We start from the raw sequence: 21846 nt of genomic DNA, 5'->3' as shown, positions 1-21846 counted from the left end.
TTTACAATCCATAATATCAGAGATTATATTTAAGTAAAATGTCATAGAATATTGAGTAGATCAGGATTAAACTCTTTTGTAATGTTGGTTCCTGTCTCTAGCTACAAGTATGTTGTCCCTATTAGCTTCTCAAGGCAGAAACTGAAAACAATTTTTCCAGCAAAATTAGTATTGACAATCAAATATAAACTATGCCATATCACCAATGAAAATTCAATGTGATTAATTTTGAAGTGAAAGATCAGCAAAAATCAATGCATGTTTTCCAGTGGTTCCTTCCCGCATGTCTCTCCTGAGTAAACTGTGTAAGCCTGGACTGAACCACTGCTGACCACAGAGCAGCAGGAGCGCATAGTGTACATCATGGCCTCCCACCACAAGGGAGCTGAAGTGTGGGAGCTGGAGAGGATCCCTAGCACGCTTGTTTTCCTTTCTGTCTTTGTGAGCACTCAATGGGGGGCCAATACTGATCTTTCCACTTGTCCTGGAGGCTGCTATAGGTGTGAGATTTTTCACAGCACAGAGGGGTCCACTGTGATTCCCTCCATTTTCTCTCCTTGTATCTGTGTGGAGAAAATGCTTGTGTGGACAAAATGACTGTTATGAGGGTTAAAGTTTTAAAATCTGTGTTTATTAAACACATAAAATATGACTTTGATAGGTTATGATTGTTTCTGTTAAATAGAACAGTAACGTTTCTAATAGAGATGCAATTTAGTGTGCTGTATAATTTATCAGTTGACTTTTCCCAATTAAGTAGATTTAGAGGTGTATTCTCTGTGAACTATTTTGGGCCACACAGTGTTATTCTATGCCCATGAGTTATGTCATTTACCTGAGCAAATCCAACACTTGCCTTCTGGGATCCTGGAGTCCAGGGAACGAAACAAGACAGACAATAAAAATGAGGGCAGCATAATAAAACAGAGGCAGGATGCAGCAGCTATTAAGGGCAGAAGAAAGAAGTCGGACAGCAGAGGCCCAGTGGGCGTGAGCAGGGCTCTGGAGGCTGAGGTTGGTGCTGCCACTTCAGCACCAGTGCCAAGTGGGTCAGTGGCCAGACCAAGGGGAGCAGGGACACAGGCGGTGGGCAACAGGGATGCTCCCATGCCAAAGAAATACAGAAAAAGAAGCCAGGAAAGTAGGAAAGTCTGGAGGCTGGAGGAGGGGAGAGAAAGGGAAGGAGGATTAAAGTGACAACAATAGTGCTTTCCTGTTTTGCACAAAACAAATGGTCTCGGTTTATTGATACTTTCTGACCCATTTCAGAATATACTTGCAGATATTTAAACAAATTCATTATATGTGATTTATTCCTTCCCAATGCTGATAGCATAATTAGAAAAATATCAACGTTTTGGCTAAAAATTAGGTTATAGAAGGATTATGAAGGTGCTCATGTGGCAATATTTCTGTCATATTTGTTGCTGAAAACCTTGTTAATGTTCCCTCTGTCAAATATGTTATTTTATACTCAAATATCTGCAAGCAGATATTTTCCTAATAATTAAACTTCCCTAAATAAATTATGTCATATTACTTTTCTTCTCTTTGATTTTCCTATCTTTTCAGTTCTGTTAAACTTTTGTAGCCAAACATCAAAATATTATACAGTAAATGAATTTAGTATCAAACTTTTGAAATAGGAACATAAAGCACTTAATGCATTTATGGGCCATTGCACATTTTTTCCAATTCTGAAGTTTTTTTGAAACTTGACAGGTAATTCTTTCCTCTGAATGCATACAGTTTGTCTTAATACACTGGAAGACAACTGATCACGACTGCCTCCTGACTCCTCCTGTGAAATATTCTCACAGTTAACTTTAAAAAATGATCTGCCTTCCCACTGACAGAAATGCTCATGCCGTAGCCTGAATAGAAACATCGCTGCCTGAGTCATTCACCCTATTTCATGCTCCATTCTCAGGCTTCCATAGTGTTAACTCCCTGTTTTATCCTAGCATCCTTAGCATGATATTCTAAGTGCTTCTTTTACCCTCTGTTCTACCTTTCCTGTAAGTAGAGATACTTTTTAAATTTACTTTCTGTCTCAAGTGTTCCTTTGAACATCATAATGCTAGCATACACACCAATGAACATTAAAATTATTGTACCCATGAACATAAGTTAGGCTCAGTTAGTTTTTCTTTTCCTTCTGTAGAGGGAACTGGAAAACTTGCATATACTAGACACTCACTGTGCCATGGAGCCACACATCAGCCCTTTTCCCTGACTGTGATAGCAGTTCTGAGTCCATCTCAGGAATGCTTGGTATTCACTCAGCTCATTCTGTGCTACTCGCCAGGTACTGCCTCAACTGCTACTCACAGCATCATTTTAAAGTGGAAATTATTAATTTCTATTTAAAAGTAGGGGAAATTGGACCAAAAATCATTAACTCCCCAAGGGTTTTTTTTTTTTTTTTTTTTTTTTTTTTTTTTTTTTTTTTTTAACTTTAAGAATAGAAGTTAAGGTTGAAGGTCAGCTTGCACACACCTGCTCCTTAGCAGGACCCCTCCTGCCTCTTGTGATGCCCCACTAGCTTGGCACGGATTCAAAAGTCCAACTGCTTAGATCTGAATTCGTGTGGTGTTGGGCGCAAGCGCTCAACATACCATACCCTACCCAGGACTAAGGACCACACCAGCTTCCGCAATGCGCTACGTCCCTCTCCAAATTAGCCACCCCGTGCTCACTTCGTATTTGCCCCGTGCTGACTCTGTGGCAACCCCTGATTGACCGCAGCTTGGTATATTAGCCAGAGCCCGCGTCCCATACCAGCCCTGCCTCCTCGTGGCAGCCCTCGTGGCAGCCTGATTGGCCACAGTCAGATATATAAGCCAGAACCCGTGTCAATGAAGCGGCAGTTACCTGTTACCCACAAGAGCGTCCTCTGTCTCATTGGGGGGCTGCGCCGGTCAGTGTGGGTTCCTTTCCACCCTCCCAAAAGAGCAGAGACCTAAAAGTGAATTTTTATATAAATCATAAATAAGAGGGTGATAACTCATGTGTTATCAGGAATGAAGCCATCAGTCAGCCGGGAAAACTCTCGGGAGCCCAGCAGCCCTGGTTATTGGTGGTTGATAGCAGACAGGATGGCCTGGATTCTCTCGCTGTGTTAAGTGGGCTGATGTGTGCCCTGTGGATTGCGGTTCATCATATAAATGAATGCTTATGCTGAGAGCTGGCAAACTGGAAATTTTCATCCCAGTGGTTCTTTCATATGTACTGAATTTTGCTCATTTTGTTATTATGTTCTTACAAACGAATAATAGTACAGCTTTGTTAACGCTTCTTTTCTTCATATGGAGTTATTCTGTTTTCAACATTTCAAGAAATCAATGATTAGTACATTTTAAGCTGCATGCAAAATATTCTGACTGTAATAATTACACATAGGATAAATTAGCATATAAAGGAAAAAACATGAAAAACCAAAGCTCTCTCATTGCTTTGTCATTAGTGCAGTAATTGATGGTGAGTATCTATGCACTGAAATTATTGACCAGTCCCTGAAGAAATTTAACTGAGACATCTGCATTCATTCCAGCAGAATTAACAGATACCAGACCTTTTCTTAAGCAATAAACCCACTGAATCACCCATGTAACACTAAGTCTAGTCGTAGCTGTTCTAGTTTGGTGAAGGATCTCAACGTTATTATCAAGAATTCAGTTTCCAGTTTTTCTTCTGCTACATCCTTTGGTTTCTGGCCTTTTAAAACTCATTGTATTGTGACCTCTGCATGGCTTTGGAAACTGGGTGCAGAATATCCTCATATAAGATTTCAAAGCAAGGAGAGAGGAAAATGTGAACTTAGACTATTCTGTAATGCTAGAGAATTTGGAATACATGTATTTTATGCTATAAACTTAGAAACTATTCAAGTAAATGACAGGAAATAACTTTTAAAAATTATTAGCTTACATTATAAATAAATTGATATTAAGGTGATTAAAATAATTTGTGGGCAACAACTTCTTTTGGGAAGTTGTGATTTAAGTAACTCCTTAATGCTATAAATATTTCCAGATAAAAGCACAATTACTCTACCAAGTACAAAACCGTCCTTTAATTCTTATTGATGCATGTTTGTGGTACATATTGACTGCATTCATTGTGAGAATTAGTACATATACCTAACATATTTCAATTATTTCCCCTTCCTTCCACGCTTTGAGTTTTTCAACCTCAGATTAACTAAGTTTATCTTATGAAAACTTATAATGTTAATTATTGTATATAAAGATTGAAAACCAGACTAATAGGCCAAAGAACATATAAAAGACCATTGTACTAAGTCAAGATACACATTTAGGTAGGCTGTCCACTCTGAATTATAATCTCTTTCTCTTCTCCTAGTAAGTCTATTTCTTCATATACGAGACACTATATGATAATTAAACTCATAGGTTGGATTTACCTTACTTACTGTTATGTTCTCCAAGTGCATCTATTTTCCTACCATTGATTCGTTTATCTTTTTTATGGTGCTCCATTGTGTAATGGAAATCTCTTGGAAATCTCTATGGAGTTTCCTTAAAAAACCAAAGCTAGAAATTCCATTTGAGCCGGCTATTCCCCTTCTAACTTCCCAGAAGAGTTCAAGACATCATAGTACAGTGATATATGAGTGCCATGTTTACAGCAATGCGACTCATAATAGCTAATTCTTGGAAACAGCCTATCTGTCCAACAACAGAGGTTGGACAAACAAAAACAAAGCATTTTTAGTTGTTGCTTCTTTCTTCTGTGGTTTTGGATTTCTACTACAGAAATTATATCAGGTACATCAGGTACGCAGTTACGAATGTTAACCCAGTTATCAGACTGTGGCATTTTCACATACAGTGTGATCCTGGCCGTGTAGACAGCTCTCACCTAGCTGCAGCACTGGGCTACCATGAGCACACGAATCCTTATCATCCTGGATTTCTGCATGGCTTCTCCATGACTTATAGTTAACACAAGTAGTGAATCAACATGATTACAATAAGGCAAACTGAAGAAAACTGGGCTTTCGTGAGAGATATAATATCACCAGATTAATTGGAAAACTAGGCCACTGGCCAAAGCCATTTCACTCTGACAGCTAAGTTCCTGGAATATCCCCTGCTTTGGGCTCATTTTAGTCTGAAACCTTCTCTTTGTCTTCCCTTCTCACAGGCGGTGAGCACGGACCCCGTCCCTGTCAAGTTGCACTATGACAAATCGCACTACCAGGTCTGAGTGCTGAGTTGGGGCAGCATGGAGAAGACGTCCCCGACCTTGCAGGTGGGGCCTGGTGGGGCCTGGGCGGACAGTCCCTTCAGAGGTCTCACTGGACCGCCTACGCATGCAGAATGAGGCTTGTCCTGCTGAGAAGTGGGTCTTTATTGACCACTATGTGAAAAAAGAGGAAAATGTTGCTACTCAAATAGGACTTTGGGTGGGGAAAGGTGATAGTTGTGTTCATTAAAAGCTGTACTTACATAGAAAGTCAACACAACAGTGACCAAGTCAATGTCCTTAGAAAAAGAAAAGCAGTCATTTTTTGTACTCGGTCCTCTGCTGCTGTGATGCAGGTCCCGGCTGAGTGATGTGGGAAAGGCAGTTTTACTGTAGCTCTTGGGTGGGAAACCAGATGGCTGCACACACAGGCAGCTCTGGTGTGGTCCTCCTCGTGCATAGCAGGTGTGAGGAGACAGCACGAGAGCCTGCCTAGTGGAAATGACCCCTCCATCACTGCCTGTCCCCTCCCAGTCCCAGCTGCTTCCGGACTCCAGGCTGTGAGCCCTGATCATCTGCACTCTTTCACCCAGCCACTCTGAAGAGTCCTGAGTGCTCCTCAAACTGGAAAACTGAGCTCCTTCAAAGCGGGGCCAGATTAGAAGGGCAGCCGGCCCCCCATCACAGAGTATGTGGGGTGCCCAAGTTTGTGGCAGAGTGGGGCAGGAGCTAGGAAACCGCAGGGTTTGCCAGGATCCAGTTTCCTGATCCAACATTCTGTACTTAGGCATAATCTTGAAAAGATAAAACACATCAATAGTGATATTTTTGAAAGCAGTTATTGATTTAAATTATTGTAATACTATTTCCTTTATCTTAAGAAAAGTTTTATAAGGTTTAAAATGCTTTTAAAATAAGTTTTTCTTCTTTTCTAAGAAAATTAAGAGTGCAAACACATGCATTGTATTCTGCAGAATCAATCCCTCATCTTCCTCTGATCCAAGGTACTTGTACAATTAAGAATTTTCTAAGTGTAGCACTATTTTCACAAAACTGTTGGAATATTCTCCTTTAATAGTGTACAGGAAAAATGCTTTATAAAGGTCTATGTTACTTCCCACACAGTATGTAGGCATGTGAAAATAGGTTCTTTATTGTGTTCTGAATGTCAAAGAAGTTGTACAAATAGAATGCAGTGAAGTTTTAAAATATTTACTGAGTGGGAGTGAAAGGTAACCGCTACGCCTGAAAATATTAAATAAAATGTAGAGACAATTATCAGAAGAGCGGGAGAGTTATTCAGTCTGCTTGCCAGAAAAGGGGGAAGGATACAGAGGGGTGTCTCCAGAACAGGCCCTTTCTGAGTGGTGGAAGGCTCAGCACTTGGCCCCAGCGCCCCACAGGGAGCAGGATCTGCAACAGGAGGGCGCTGGCCTGCTCTGGAGTGGGTGGGACTTGCTGGGAGGCCAGGCCAGCAGTGTCAGGCGGTGAGCAAGGCTCAGTGGAGATTGTAGGCACTCTCTCAGGGGCGCCTCTCTGGCTCCTCCTCTGCAGCTGCAGTGTTAAACCTGCACCTTGGCCCTGCACGGCTCTCCTGGGCTCTGCGGGGGGGTGGGGGGGGTGGGGTCAAGGTGCTCCTAATCATCACCCACCAGGATCAGTAGGAAACATCCACAGAGATTTTGTGAACAGGGAGAACACTGTCAAGAAACTGGATTCGCATTAAAAAAAAGAAAAAGAAACTCGATTCTCAAGGCTTCCTCTGGTTCAATGCTCCTCTGCTGTACAATTGGAAGATGAATTGATACAGGCTACGAGGACTACGTAGTCTGTATTTCTCTGGTCCTCATTCAGCACATTTTATAACAGTGCTTACCATCCCAGAGAACATTTTCTCAAGGATAGGAAGGGCCATTTCTATTTCGTGCCTTCATTTCTAATTTAAAACGTTTGTCTGTGACAATTCTGAATACAAAATATAAATTTCCTATGACATTTGTTATTGATAAAAAAAATTCACATACTCTCACAATGTTAGTTGTGCATGGCAATGATTTTACAACTAGTGTTCCAGATAAATTTTGAATAAGTCATGCGAAGCCTTTTAAAATCTCAGAATGTATAAAACCACATATAAAATATCTGCCTGTGACTTGTTTCTCGGGACCAGCTTTGATTTGCAATCAGTAATTTACTAAACAGTTGTTATTTTGCCAAAGGCAAATATTTTTACTTTTCTTGTTTCATTGATTAAAATTCACTTCAACTGATTATTTTCAATTTATTTTAAAATATGGTTGTATATATTCTGAGATTTTTAAGAGGTTTCACATGATTTATTTTGGAGTTTTCACATGTATTTCCGGTTCTGGTCTAAGGAAGAAATTGTGCCCTAAAACTGCCTCATGACAGCAAAGTTAATATTTCTACAATTTAGAAGTTTTATAGGGCAATTTTTTCTATACTGAAAATAGACAAAGCATACAAATTGCCATTTGATTAATGATATGGTAATCCTGAGGAGGGCAGAAAGAGGCTATGCAAATAAATGCCACGTTTCTGCAAGTGACGTGGGAACCTGGCCTGTGCACTGTGTGCCCATGTGACCACGCTGCATTCTCCTAGGTGGTGACCCTGGCCAGTGGGAACGGCCCCCACCACACGGTGCACACGCAGCCTGTGGGCCAACAGTTTGACCAAGTGGACTACTTCCTTCATCCCCAGCCCGACACTGCTCATCAGCATGGCCTCCTAAGCTCAGTAACGTCCACATGCAGTCATCAGACTGGTTTATGAGGTATGTGTGAATGCTGCCTTTGATTCAGCTTTGTTTCTGCTCTGGATAAAGTCCGTTTGTCAATATTGGTAATGAATTTCCCAGTATGCATTTCTTTTCATGCTGAATAAATGTGAATTGATCATGAACACAGGTGCATTTTGTTACTTCCATCAATTTAACTGTTAATTTGTTTTCAAATTGTCATTATGATTTTTCTTCCTATTCACTGGAAAAATGCAGGCATTTCTTGGAAAAAACGATAATTTAAGTGAGAGAATCACATTTCAAATGGAAAGAACTTTCATTTGACATTGACGTGGTGAATGATCCACAGTTATGGAAATTTGTTCACTGCTATTTTATAACACACTGGTATCAGTTTTGCTTATCTTGCAATTAATATGGAGCTGTACTAGGAAGTGTGGTAAGTCAGTACGAAGTCTTTGAGAACTGCACTTTGTTCAATGAGGCATGTTGGCATTTTCTGTCTCTCTTACTACTGCACGAAGTGGAAGCATATAGTAACATCTGGTGACATGGCTCAGAGGTTTTTTGCTCTGTCTGCCCACCCCATGGTAGCTGTGCAAGTGCAGCGAGGTGGATGCATGCCCATGCTTAGTGCTGGGCATCCACAGAGAGCACCAGGGTGTTGTCAGAACATGGTGTCATTCTGGCTCTACGAGTTACAACATCAACACAGTTAGAGCTGGTAATTATTAGAAAACATCCAAATAATGTGAATAAATAGAAAACACAGTTTTGTTTTACTCTGTGTATTATGAAAAACATACCTGCACGGTATGTTTAACAGTCCTTGCTGCATTCAGCTGTGTAGTAAAATACAAGAGCGTCTTGCTGGTTTTACAGGAATTTAGCTGAGCAAGGATGGAAAATTAATTGATATCTGACTTGCTCAAACAATTCCATCTTTATTAGCATGAATGATCATCCTATTGCAGCTCAAAGTAATTATCTCTATCTCTGCAAATCAACTTGCATTTCCAAAAATACACTGTTGACTGTATGAACTGTGGTTGACACAAAAAGGATCCATCCCACATTATCAGATTCTGTCCTAGATTCCCCATCTCACAAACAAGTGTACGGCAGAGATTAAATAAAAAGAGACAAATTGTATGATTTTTTGGGTTCCAGGAGGGTCAAAACCCTTTACTTAACCTTGAGGCTTCGAGGGTAATGACAAAGGATTCTCTGGGATAGTCCACTTTATTAGGACCAAGGACAAAGGGCGAAGAGACTGAGGAAAGTTCAGACAATGAGCAGGACCTTGGAAGTCACTTTAGGAGGTCTCCAAGTAATGAATCAAGTCAATTCAGTAGCACTGTCTTATCATGAAGACATAGCAGAAGTGAGACTGTAGGAGTAATCTTTGCAGTTGCAGTGTCTACCTTGTTAATTGTGGTTGTCCACAGCTGTGGCCTTATCTTACCCTTTGAGGTATCTCTGGCCTCAGGCCACTACATGCCTCAGCCAAACCAGTGATTCATAGAGTTTCACTTACTATGAATCAGTTCCCGTCACCAGGCAAGAGGCCAGGACAGACTCACAGATAAACATAGAAAGCCAATTAGTAAAATTTAAATCCTGCTCAGAGCTGCTTTGTAGTGGTCTCCAACACCACATCAGAAACACCTGAGCAACAGATGTGGTCCCTTCTCCTTTGGATTTCAGAAAATCTTTTCCTGACAATTTTGGCCTGTGTGTAAATGTGTTGCTAAGAATTTATGTTATTCAATTTTTATAAACTGCCTTTTTCCAAAATTGACACCAGGTCCTGAGAGTTGGCTTGGCAGGTGACAGCTTGGCAGGTTGAGGGGCTGACAGGTACATTATCCTTAATTAATGTCATTTTCTTCCTGGGACCTAGCATCAGATACATGGCTTATCTTGCAGATTACATCATCCACGCTTCAGATAAGTCATAGCTACCAGCTCTGGAAAACTCGTTAGGGCATGAAAAACAGTCACTTATCTCATGCTTCACATAGGAACGAACAAAACAAAAAAAGGGACAGGAGGGCCACAGTGTCACCTCCAACCCAGCTCAGGGTGAGCTGTGCTTCTTGTGTGGTTTCATCTAGTGTAGTGCTGGTCAGAAGTGTGTCTGATGGACCAAGCACAACTTTCCGGGAGCCACTTCTTTTGGTGCCCAGACTCCACCCAGGGCAGCAGCACCACTTATCCCAGCAAAGACTACCTTAGCCACTACTTTATTTGGGGCTGGAATAACTGTGGTTGAATATTAATGCCCAGGAATCTACTCAGTTACTCTGATTTCTTTATAATTTTGCTAAAACTCTTTGATTTTTCCTTCCTGCTTTCTCCTCAGCTTTGCCTGAAACATTTCTTTCTTTCTTCTTCCGTGTTTTGTTTCTATATCTATAAATCATTTTTTTGGTCTAGTTTGTGAGGCAAATCAGGAGTGAACAGTTTAAAGCTACCAAAATACATATGGTAGTTTGCTTGACTGTAGTAATGACTTCTCCACTTGTGTTTGTATGTGTATACACACATCATAAGATACACTTGCAAACATTTGTGTGCATTCACATCAACACATGTATATGCTTCTCTTGAGACATGATACATACATAAAACATCATCTGATATACCCGTCAGATATACACTACATCATATATATACATGCTAAAAAGGCTTTATAAATTTATGAAAAATAATTTTTTTTAAATTCAGGAAATCCATTTTTTAAGAGCATCTGAAGTTCTCAACATTTTGCCAATTCTTTTATTCCTTACTGGAATTCTTAGGCATTTGATTTCAGGGAACAAGCTTGTACTCACCACATGTCTGATGCTTCTGCTCATCTGCAGCCTTCCTCCAGTTCCACGATCATACCATCTCCTTGATACATACTTTGTCCTGCAGGGCAAGAGCTTGTTAGTGCAGATGCCCTTGTAGGAATTAGTGAAGTAAAGCAGGAATTTTCTTTCCTCTCCATAAAATCAGATGATGCTGTGAGCCCTAACATGGGGTGACCAGACACAGCTGTACTGTCCTGCATTTGATCTGAATCAAGGCATTCCTTAACCTACAAAGCTCTGGTTACTCAGCCATGCTTGAGACTCTACTCTGCTCCTTCCTGAAGAGGGTAAAGTGAGTGAAATGTCCTGGGGATGAGCAAGCTGTACTGTACTGCTGCCTCCTGAGAGCTCTTGGCTCTTGAAAAGAACTTAATACTGAACAAAAGCTCATTACCAAAGCTTCAGCAATTAGTTCTGTAGGATGGGGTTTCAGTACACTAAGGTGTAATTAGGTTCATTTCCCCTGCTCATTGAAATTGAAATAACTTGGAATTTGGCTAATAAAACAGAGGTGCTTTTTTCACATTTATTGAAAATGGTATTTGTTTACTCATTTTATGCCTTTTTAAGTAAAAATAAGATCATAGTGTGTTTATGATCTTTATAGAATACTTGGGTATATGATCTTTATACAGAATCAGTTCCATTGAATTTTTACATTAATGATTTATTCTACATTCCATTATCAGGCTAGTGGTCTGATAGTAGAGGATTTTCTTTAAAAATCTTAAACTTCACAAAAAGTTAGCAAGTTGTTAAATATAGCTTTTGATTTGAAAACATTATATGGTGGAAAAGGAGTATTTTGTGGTGATATGAAAATTATAAATTGATACAAGAGGCATTTCACTTTACATGTTTATCATTTATGTAAAGAATACAGTAAAATTGAGTCACTAATTGAAGACGTGTGTGATTTTTACAGGAATCAGTTATGTGTGCTCAATGTAATAAACATTAAAATAAAAATTCATTCTTTTTAACTCAAACTTATTCTAGAAATATAAATGTTAGGAAAGAGTGAAGTTAGGTGAACTGCATCACAGAGGACTGATTTTACTGGTTAAACCCTGAAAGGGCCACTTGACACTGGGGCAGCACGGTCCCTCCCTTCCAGCTGGGACACTGTGTGAGGTAAAGACTCCTTTAGTCAGGGCTGCTTCAATCCCCATGACTACTGCTTGTTGTGCCTGCAAGTGTCTACTTGCTAAGATCATCATTTCAGCAGGAGTCTGCAAATCCTGATCTGCTGGTGGGGCTGGCAGGTCTGATCCTCCTGTTTTTGACTCTTAACTACAGTCCATAATCTTAAAGCTTAAACTACTCATTGCCTGCTTTAGATGGCAGTGATCTAATTCCTTCAATAGAGAAAATTCTCTTATTGTTTACTCATAATTTACATCAAAAAAGTTGTTGTATGGAACTATTGTTGAAGCAAAATGAAATTATAATGCATGTAAACATCTGAATATGGTAATGCTACTGCTCTTTTTTGTCTATGATATGGCAAGTGCATGGGGAGAGTAAATCTCTTGTAACCAATCTTTTGAAATTAATTGAGAAATTGGAAATTAAAAATAAGTATTACTTTTTAGAAACATTCTTGTTCTTGTTTTCAACCTCAAACCAATAAAATCTCATACATGATAGAGATTTACATAGTTGATTCTTTATTCTCAGTATTACAGAGAAAAAAATTGAAGTTGATGTCTAGTTGTTGAGTGTGCAAACAGTGCAGCTTGTGCTGCAGGTGCTGCCAGAATTTGCATAAACAAGGTGAGAAACAGTGGGATTGGCAGTGATGTGGAATGTCATCATCCTTTCTTTTAATATCTGCCCAAAGACAAAGAGGGGTAAAGAGAACTGACAAAATGACAGGACAATGGAAAAGTTGACAGGTGTCAATGAATCAGTGATGAGATATTTTCACAACAATTTCCTGAAAAAATCCTTCAGTAATTCTTCCTGAGAATTATATTTTTTGCCTAAGGAGGGTGAGCCAAGAGATTAGGGTGTGGCAAGGCTGGCTGGGGAAATGGGCCTGCCCTGCCTCTCACAAGCTCAGGGCCCAGAGGAGGCAGCCTGCAGGTGCTTCCCTGTAGAACTCCAGCAGGTTCTCAGTGAGACAGTTTGGCCCTGACCTTGGCCTGAGACATGGGCTCCAAGATCTGCTCCTGGGACCTGGACGTAGAAGTTCTTGTGCATTTCACTGAGATTCAGGTGGTATAAAAGTACACACTAGTGCCATGAAGAGCTTGCTATCTATCATGACTTTTCCTGTTTCCTTCAAGGTGTACTTTTATCCTGCATTTTCCTTTTTTCACTTGGCCCAAGCTTTCTCTGCAGAGCCAGTTTTTCCCTTTTCACATTTACTCTCTTTTCTTTTCTCTTCTTTTCTTTTTATTCTGGAAATTGAATTTATAATCTCACACTTTCCAAGCAGGCTTTTGTGGTGCTAAGCTAAATCTCCAGCCCTTGCATTTTTCAAATAAACATTGCCACTGCTTTTTGCTTGTTTGTTCAATTGTTTGTTAGGAGAGGACTCTTAACTCCAGAAGGAGAGGTGAATGACCCACAGTCCTTTAAAGTGGATTTGCTGAGCCACTTTCAGCAGGACCTACCTGGTCACGAGGGGATGCATGAGGTACATCAGGGGTCCCCCGGGAACAGATCAGGAACCTGTGACAGGATTGGTGAGGCATGGTTAATCCACAGAAATGGAGAGGAGGCTCACCTGGAGCTTCTGACTCATCCCAGCACAAACTGTGGGAGGAGCGTAGCAGAGAAATGTTTCCACCTGGGTTGCCAGGGAAAGGCTGACATTCAGGCAGAATGGTGTTGCTCGTGGGAATTCTTCATGGTTTTCACTAACATAGTACTTTTGGTACAGTTTAAAGCAAGTGCTATGAGTGAAATAGAAAGCATGTTTAAAGCTCATCCCTTATATCACTGCTGTCCCCTGCCTCCATCTCTTCTCTCTGTCCAGGTTAGAGTTCTTGTAGAAATAAACTGAATCTGACCTAGCTGAAATCAGGAGTCAGTGGTACTGAGGACTGTCACAGTAAACACAAGAAGGAGAAAATGGCCACAGGACCCATTTTCTAAGTATTAATGGGAGGAAAAACTAGGATGTTGTTCCTGTAAAGGTCTCCCAACCCTTGAAACCATGCCCCACTCCAATTTGACCATATTTCTGGGACTTTCAAGACCTAATACCATGTACTTTGGATTATACTTCTACAGAGATTTAACTTTAAATATACCTAATTCTGGAGAGAAAGTGGAGCAGCTGGGAAATTGACATCTTTACTACTGTAATTTCTCACTGTAGATATACAGTGTTTTATTTAAAGGACATGTGTGTGCACATGCACATGTGGATAGGCGTGGGTCTTTCTTCTGATCAGTGATTATGTGACAGAAACAGAGTGAGTAGAGGTGTCTGTAATCTCAGTGGCAAGTAATCTGTAATCTCAGCTGGCAATCTGCATGTCCTGAGGTGAGGATGGGCTGCACTGAGCAGTTTCCCCTAGACTACCGTTCCCTTTATGTGGGCTGGAAAGGACAAGGTCAGTGCCAAGCATTCTCTTACTGGGCTGAGAAGCCAAACAAGTGCTCAGAGTTGAGTGGTTACTGGAAGTCCCTGAGGAGCTACCTGCTCCAGGTGACCATAACCTGACAAGCACAAGGTGACAGCCTACTGCCTGGATGCAGAGATCCGAAGAGGAGGTGCCACTCTGCAGGCTGGATATGTCTACAGGGAGCTCTCTGTGTTATAAGTCTCAGCAAGGAAAGGATTAAGAAGGGGTTGGGTGTTATGTGTATTTCCTTAGGACTCCTCCAGGTGAAAATAAACATTCAGAATCTGAAAGCTAAAGTGTATCATACTCCCTCATATTTCATCAAATTTGTTAAAGCAAAAGTTATATATATATATATATATATATATATATATACACACACACACACACAATGTTAGCACTAAATTTTAATTAGCACTGTTTACACTGAAATCCTACCATATTAGAAATTGAAAATATTGGATCTTCAATGATATTTTAAGGAAAGTATAATCTCAATGTGATAAACAATAAAAGTGCTTCCAAAATGTTTCTATATGGAAATCTATATTGGCTCCTTTTTATTCCATCCTTACATGCTAATTAAATTCACAAAAATATATAAAATGACAAAATAACTATCCTATAAACCAAAACCTCTTTTCTATACTCTTTAAAATAGTGAATACCTGCAACATCTGTAAATTCTGAGACTATAACAGCCTTCTTCCCTTGTGTTTGGTCACTTCTTTGGGCCTTTTCCGCTCCAGACAAGAACACAGTATATATTGGCAGAACTGTTACTTCATGGATTACATACATTGCCCAATCCTCAGAGATGCATACATTACCTCGAAAGCAAAAGATTCATGAGTTACTTATTACAAAACAAGGCACACACCCATCTTTATGTGTGTGTGTGTGCGCACCTACATCTAGAAACCATTGTGAGCAAATTGTCCAGTATTCTTGCATGGGTGCAAAGCTAAGATTCTTGAAGGCTGAGTAAATTTCTTCATTTTATTTCTAAAGAAGTAAGAACATTCGACCCTTCAAACTTTAATCAATGATGCCATTCTTCCTCTTTTTCATCATGTTTACTGGATTTGCTTTTACTTATTCAGTACCCTTGCCATTCTTAGCCACATTAGCCCAATTCACACAGTCTAGAAGGCGCTTTGAAACAGAAAAGCACTGGGTGCCTGAAGAAGAATTGTGGGTGGATGTGTCCTTTCTCTGTTGGTTAGGAGTCCTGTCTGCCCTCTCTTGAGTCTTGCAGTCCATAACCAGGGGTCTGCTTTGCTCTGTCTGAGCCTTTTATTTTCTTTAAAAAGTGTGTAAGCCCCAAACAGAGATTTCAAAAAGATCAGTTGCTCTTTTTACACATATTTAATTATCAGATCTTCTGCATTTTCCATGAAATATTTTTGTTGTGTAAAGAAACAAGGTTGGATTTAAAGAGCAAACCATTATTTAAATATGGAGATTTAAATACTTTAAAGTGGAAGCATCTCACATCAGTGTTATTAAGTAGACACTAAGCTTTGGGTTTAATAAAGGCTCTATATAGACTCGTTCTTTCCCTTTTTACTGAAGGAATCAACAGAGCAGTAGTAACACATGTATAAACACACACCTCGCAGGGCTGACTTGAGTTTCATTATAGACCTGCCATTGACAGGACCTGCTGTTTCATGAGACAGCTGCCATATGCACAGATAACATGGCTGGACCCAAGTTTTCTCCTTTTCACACATTATTTTGAGTTTACTCTCCATAATATGTCAAACATAGTTTATCCAAATAAACTGTATGGTGTGTATTCATTTAGTTGTGAGAACATCCAGGGAAAAGGATAAGGAGAAATGTAGGTGTTCCTTGACTTACCACGAGACTTTATCCAGATAGAACCATGGTAGGTGGAAAACTGTTTTAAGTGAAAATGCCTTTCATGCACCTAACTTACCTACAGAGCCTTGGGGCTGGGCACCCATAGAGGTCTGATCTCACCCTACCAGGCACAGGGCTGAGTGGGCTGCACTGGCCTAGGTGGCCCAGGGTCACAAGCAGCCTCTGGTGTGGTCCAAGGTCAGGATTCAAAATCTGAAGTGAGATTCCTACTGAGTATGGTTTGGTTCTTTGTCACCAGAGTCAGGGGACAATCTCTGTATCAGAAAGTAAGATGCAGATTCAACAGACACTGCATAAGGAGGAGCAGGGCACACAGAGAATTTAGTTTCTTACATGGATTTTGTGCATGCCTTGCATAGCCTGTTTCATACATGTATTTGATAGAGTTTAATATTTGGAATCAAAAGTGCAAAGTTTTAACAAGTTCTCAAATTGGTGTAAAGAAAAATTATGCATGCAGAGGTATTTAATTCCTTTGACCATCAGATAGATGTAGTCTTCTACTGAAGGAAAGGGCATACAATATATTTTAACACAGCATCTTCTTTTATAAATTTAGCAGTGTTTCTTAATACAATTTTCATTAAAATGTTAAAACTTTAAATGCAGAAGTATATAACATAAAACAAATTCTTTTGATTTAAAAACTCCTAGTGTGCAGCTCAGCAGAACAAAATATTAACATATAAGTTTCTTCTTCAGAACACATGCATAAATGAATGATTATGGCACTTTCCTGTGAACGTGCCCAAAATGTATATTTCATGATTCATGACCTTTTAGTTTTGTCTGATTGCAAACGCGGTTAACTCAAACGTGGGTGGGCAGCACTGAGGGACAGGCGCTGACCCTACAGCGATCTGAGCATGATGGTTTCCCTGGGAATCAAGTGAATTAGCGTTCCGCCTCGCTTTAGTTTAGTTGTAAGTCTTTTAATACAGTCTAAACTTAGCTATTCATGTAGAAAAAGGAAATTGGTTACCGTGAGTCAACCCAGAGTATTTACATCAGCTTATGTCTTTTTTTTTTTTTTTTTTTTTTTTTTTTGCTAAATTTAGTTTAATCAAGTATATTCCCTTGCTCACATTTATTATTTCAGTGTTTCAATCCTTCACTTTTTGAAGTGTTTCATGTTTTGGAAAAACAACAGAGCAGCAAGTGAGATGTTAGGTTTTAGAATTCTTAAGATTTGATTAAAAGAATTAAACCTATAAGGATGTCAGGAAGCCCTGAGAATTAACCTATTACAGGTGTTCCTTGCTGTGGAGGAACTAACTGTCTGTTAAACCTGGCCAACACCTGGCTCGCACAGACACCTTGCTCAGGACGCCACCTGGTCGGGGAAGACCCTGCATGACCTCACAGAGCAGGCCTCTGTGGGGCACAAAACTCTCAGAGCAAAAGGGAAATCTCAGAAGAAATAAAAACAACCATTGCTCTAAGGCAAATTTTAAAATTTTTAACTGAGTTTGAACTCAGAGTCTCTGTACTTGTTTAGGCTGAGGTCAGTTCCTTTTTTGTGTTGTATTTTTATGATTTTCCTTTCTGTGGTGGTGGCGATGGAGGAACCCATAATATTCGAAGTTTTTTTGATACTAAATACTGATTTTAAGGAAAACAAGATAAAATTACTAAAATTTATTTTAATGCTAAAGTGTCAGAGCTAATTTTTCTGTTTACCTGACTTTGGATGCATAAGTATAATATTTTAGTTGCCTTTTTGATAATACGACAATTTGTAATGAAACAGCAGTGTTTGCATATGCTGTGAAAGAAGTTACTAGTTCATGTAACTGAAAACCAGAAAATAATAAAATCATACAGATTTTTCATGTAATAATGCATGTCCAGATTATCCATCTATTTTGAGTGAAGAGAAACTGCTTATATTTTTAATTAGTTAAGGCATGTGTTTGCTTACTTTTCATTGAAAATTTAGTGATGTGTATTAATACTGAGCACACAGATTATTTTGAAATTTTTAAGACTTCATTTTAAAAACTGGATAAAACTCATTTAATTAGTACAGGATAATAATTTGAAAATAGATTATAGAAGAAGTCAATGTAAAAGATATTTACTTTGCTAATATGTCTATCCACTTTTTTTGTTTATCCCCTTAATTTGTTTGGCAGTGATTTAAATCATGAACCTCTTCTTCAATCCAAGTTAATTCAAACCAAGAAATAAGGTAAAATAACTCAAAGAGATACTGTTGAACATAAATGACTTTCTTACGAGTACAAGTAGACTAGAATAGAAACGATTTGATGGTAAAGAGTCAGTTGAAAGATGCATTGTTTGCTAATTTATTATTTTATGTTTTGGAAATTTTCAAGATATCATTATTAGATATTTGTGAAAATAGAAGCACTTTAATCTATTTATTATACTTTTCATTTCCTGTGTTTGGCCTGTGCCTTTCCAATACATGTTTTACATATACTGATAGTATTTTAAAACATCTACCACCAATCTAATTTTAAATTAATTATTTTTTGCTATCTTATAATACCAAATCATCCCTTAATACCAGAAAATATTTTTGGACCAGTACTACATTTGAGTTTACAGAAGTGAAACAAATTACATGCGTTTTTCTGATGCAAAAGTGTCATTGTTAGAATTCAGAATCATTTGGAAATGTTTTTCTTCTCAGTATTTGTGCAAGGAAGGCATATACAATAAAGTTCAATTTGTAATAAAGTGAATGTGAAAATAAATTCTTTTTTATGAGTAAAATTTCAGAATGAATTCATAAGTTGTATAATAAAATAGGGCAGGAATTTTAGCAGAATATAAATGAATGTAACTATCAAATTGGACCAATTATATCTGGAATTATATTGGAAATGCAGATTATATATCACTGTTTATTGCTGTTATCTAATACAGAGTTTCAGTGGAAATTTCTTCTTTCTTATGTCCCATACAGTGATCATTTAAAGTGTTTCTCTATTTTTTATTTTAATATAAAGATAAAAGTCTGATTTATGAGGTCAAATCTTAGTTTACTACAGCATTTATATACCAGTAGTTATGTTGCTTGGTTGTAATTCTTGTTCTTATTAGTACACCTACTATATATGTTAATAGTAATTAGAAAACACTAACACTAACTCTAAGTCAGACACTGAGCCAAGGAATTGTTAGGCTTTTCTTCTTTTAAAACCAACAGCAACATGGATTTCTATCCCTCTACTATACCTGGCAAACCCCTTAATAAGTGTCTTGCTATGAACTCACATACATATGAGTTCACTGCTAACACTTAGCCATTGTCCTATGCAAATCCCTTCCTCCAACCTGGAGCAAAGCTTGGAGGCTGGTGCATTCTGGGAATCACGTAGAGTCCACCTTGTGCCTCTCTTGCAGCTCTGTTACGGCTAAGTGAGAACTTAACAAGCCTGCTGCAAGTTTTCTCATCTGTCTGTATTTATTTTCAGAACCCACTGCTTGATAAATCTTTCAAACCCCATATCAAAGACACCTCTTATAAACTTTGATATAATTTCCTTAATTGGGCTGCCCTTGGTATTTTGAAATTGCATTATTTCACATTGAATGAAAACCGGGCAGATGTGAAGGTTTGCAACTACCCAGATCTAGCTTGGAAACTGGCTCTTCAGCTCCTGTGAGTCCTTTAACACAGCATGTAATACCTGTTACATCGGTTTATTTTCTCTCCTTAGGGTAATACTTTAGAAGGAACAGAAAAAAAGTTGGTATGATGTCTACAGTCTTGCAGTGCCTGCAGTAATTTTTGCTGTCTGCCCATTTCTAACCTCATGAGGTCTGCTTATTACCCTCTCTCTAGTATCCCAGACACAGCCCTCCCTGAGCCATCTCCTGTTCCAAACCCCCTTGAATCCATTGCCTTAGGCAGTCTCACCTGGTGGTAGCTGGAGGAGCTTCATTCTCCTCTTCCCTGGATTGCTTGTTCTGTCCCAATGCAGTTCTGATTCTGAAGTAGCTCCTCCTAATTTTATTCTAGTCTTTTAGCCAAAATCAGATGCCTTCTATGCAGATTTCCCTGTTAATTCACAATAAGAGCGCTATGCTGGGAACTTCCCTCTCACTGTGAGCAGCTAAACTCAGCTCACCTGAGAGCATCTGAGCGCTGACCATCCACATGCTGTGTGCCACTCCAGGTTCCAACAGACTTCTTTCTGTTTACAACAGGACTGTCAACATCACTATGATTTAATAAAGATCTAGGTGAAATTTTTTAAGCTCATACCATAGAATTCTAAATTTATGGATGAAAATTGTATCACTTACTACAATGACACTCCAAGTAGACTATGGAATGATCTTATTTCAGAAGCCTTGTGTGCTGAGATGGTGCCCCAACCAATCACAGACAGAAGGTACTGATTTCTTCTGGCCAATGATAGTGCAGACATAGACACATTGCCCAGCGAAAGTCCCTCCATGGCATCGGCCTTTTAGAAAGAGTCCCCTGATTGTTCTGTGTGACAGTGGGGTTGAGGCCTTCAGAAGATGGCTCTGTGGAGCTAAGAATGATCTTCACGCCCAGGAGCCCTGGTTCTGATACCTAAGACCAGGGTGCCAACTTTCCTTCAGCTGAAGAACAAAACAATATTACATCTGTGTGTGCCTCAGCTCAGGGTCCACCCAGCGACAGCCAGGAGACCAGGTTTCCTCTTACTTGGCCTGGACATCTGTGTCTGTGACTTGCAGAAGTCAGTTTGTACCCTGAGCTCTATCAGGTATAAGGAGGCCTACACCACGCTTTGAATAAGCTGTGACTGATACCTTCAGAGGCATCTGGCTATAGCATGAGGAGAAGGCGTTCGTAGGAGGAACAGGAAGCAGACTCAGTTCTTGACTGGTCAGGGTACAGATTACAGATGCTTTATTGAGCTTCCCCATGGGAAGAATCCCTCCTTGTGTACATTAGGTGGCTGTTTCTGAGGAATGGAGCTTAAGTTGTATTTATCTTCAAGAGGGCATTTACAAGAATGTAGCCCAATTTAAGCTTCCCTAAGTTGGCCAACGCCACAGTTAGATTCTGCTTTTGCTTTCAGTGAGGCCCAGGCTGCCCAGGTGCCCAGCTTTGTTCCTTAGGGAACTGGTGACCCAGGTCTCCACTTTACTGTGTTAACAGTGCCCAGAGCAGAAAATCCTCCCAGACTTTCCTCCAGGGGAAATTTCTAAACTTGCTGTAAGACCTGACTAATACTGGTGATTGAAAGAAACCTTGGACCCTGGGGATATGAGCTTCTAGAGAATCTGGGTTTTTTTCCCTGTCAGTAGATAGATTCAGTTATAAATGTCCGGACTGATGGCTTGAGATTTGTATCTTCCATTCAATTTTGAAAATTCCCTAGGAGACATTTCCTCATGATACTTTTCTGGTTCATAGCAACAAGTGCTAAAGTTAATATCTTATGGTCTTCTCAGCTTTTATTTGGTATTAACCTTATGTCTACAAATGCTGCATTTAGTTTTCAACTTATAAACAAGTTCACGACCACATCAGGCTAGTGCTTCTGCAAAATCTGAAATATTTTATAAA

The 21846-nt window shown here is 39.4% G+C and overlaps 1 protein-coding gene across 1 annotated transcript in view; it reads left to right on the top strand.

Annotated features, from left to right (window-relative positions):
- LOC100728917 (follistatin-related protein 5-like) overlaps positions 1-21846 on the top strand; it is a 145092-nt gene that overhangs the window by 84755 nt on the left and 38491 nt on the right. Inside the window, 2 exon segments of the mRNA XM_063260528.1 lie at positions 5170-5277; positions 7837-7934. Of these exon segments, the coding sequence (XP_063116598.1) occupies positions 5170-5277; positions 7837-7934 (206 nt within the window).

Source organism: Cavia porcellus, unplaced genomic scaffold (genome assembly GCF_034190915.1).
Source record: "Cavia porcellus strain 051 isolate PalLab524CR breed Dunkin Hartley unplaced genomic scaffold, mCavPor4.1 scaffold_14, whole genome shotgun sequence".
In the NCBI taxonomy this organism is placed as follows: domain Eukaryota; kingdom Metazoa; phylum Chordata; class Mammalia; order Rodentia; family Caviidae; genus Cavia; species Cavia porcellus.
This window is presented reverse-complemented; position numbering and strand designations above follow the sequence as displayed.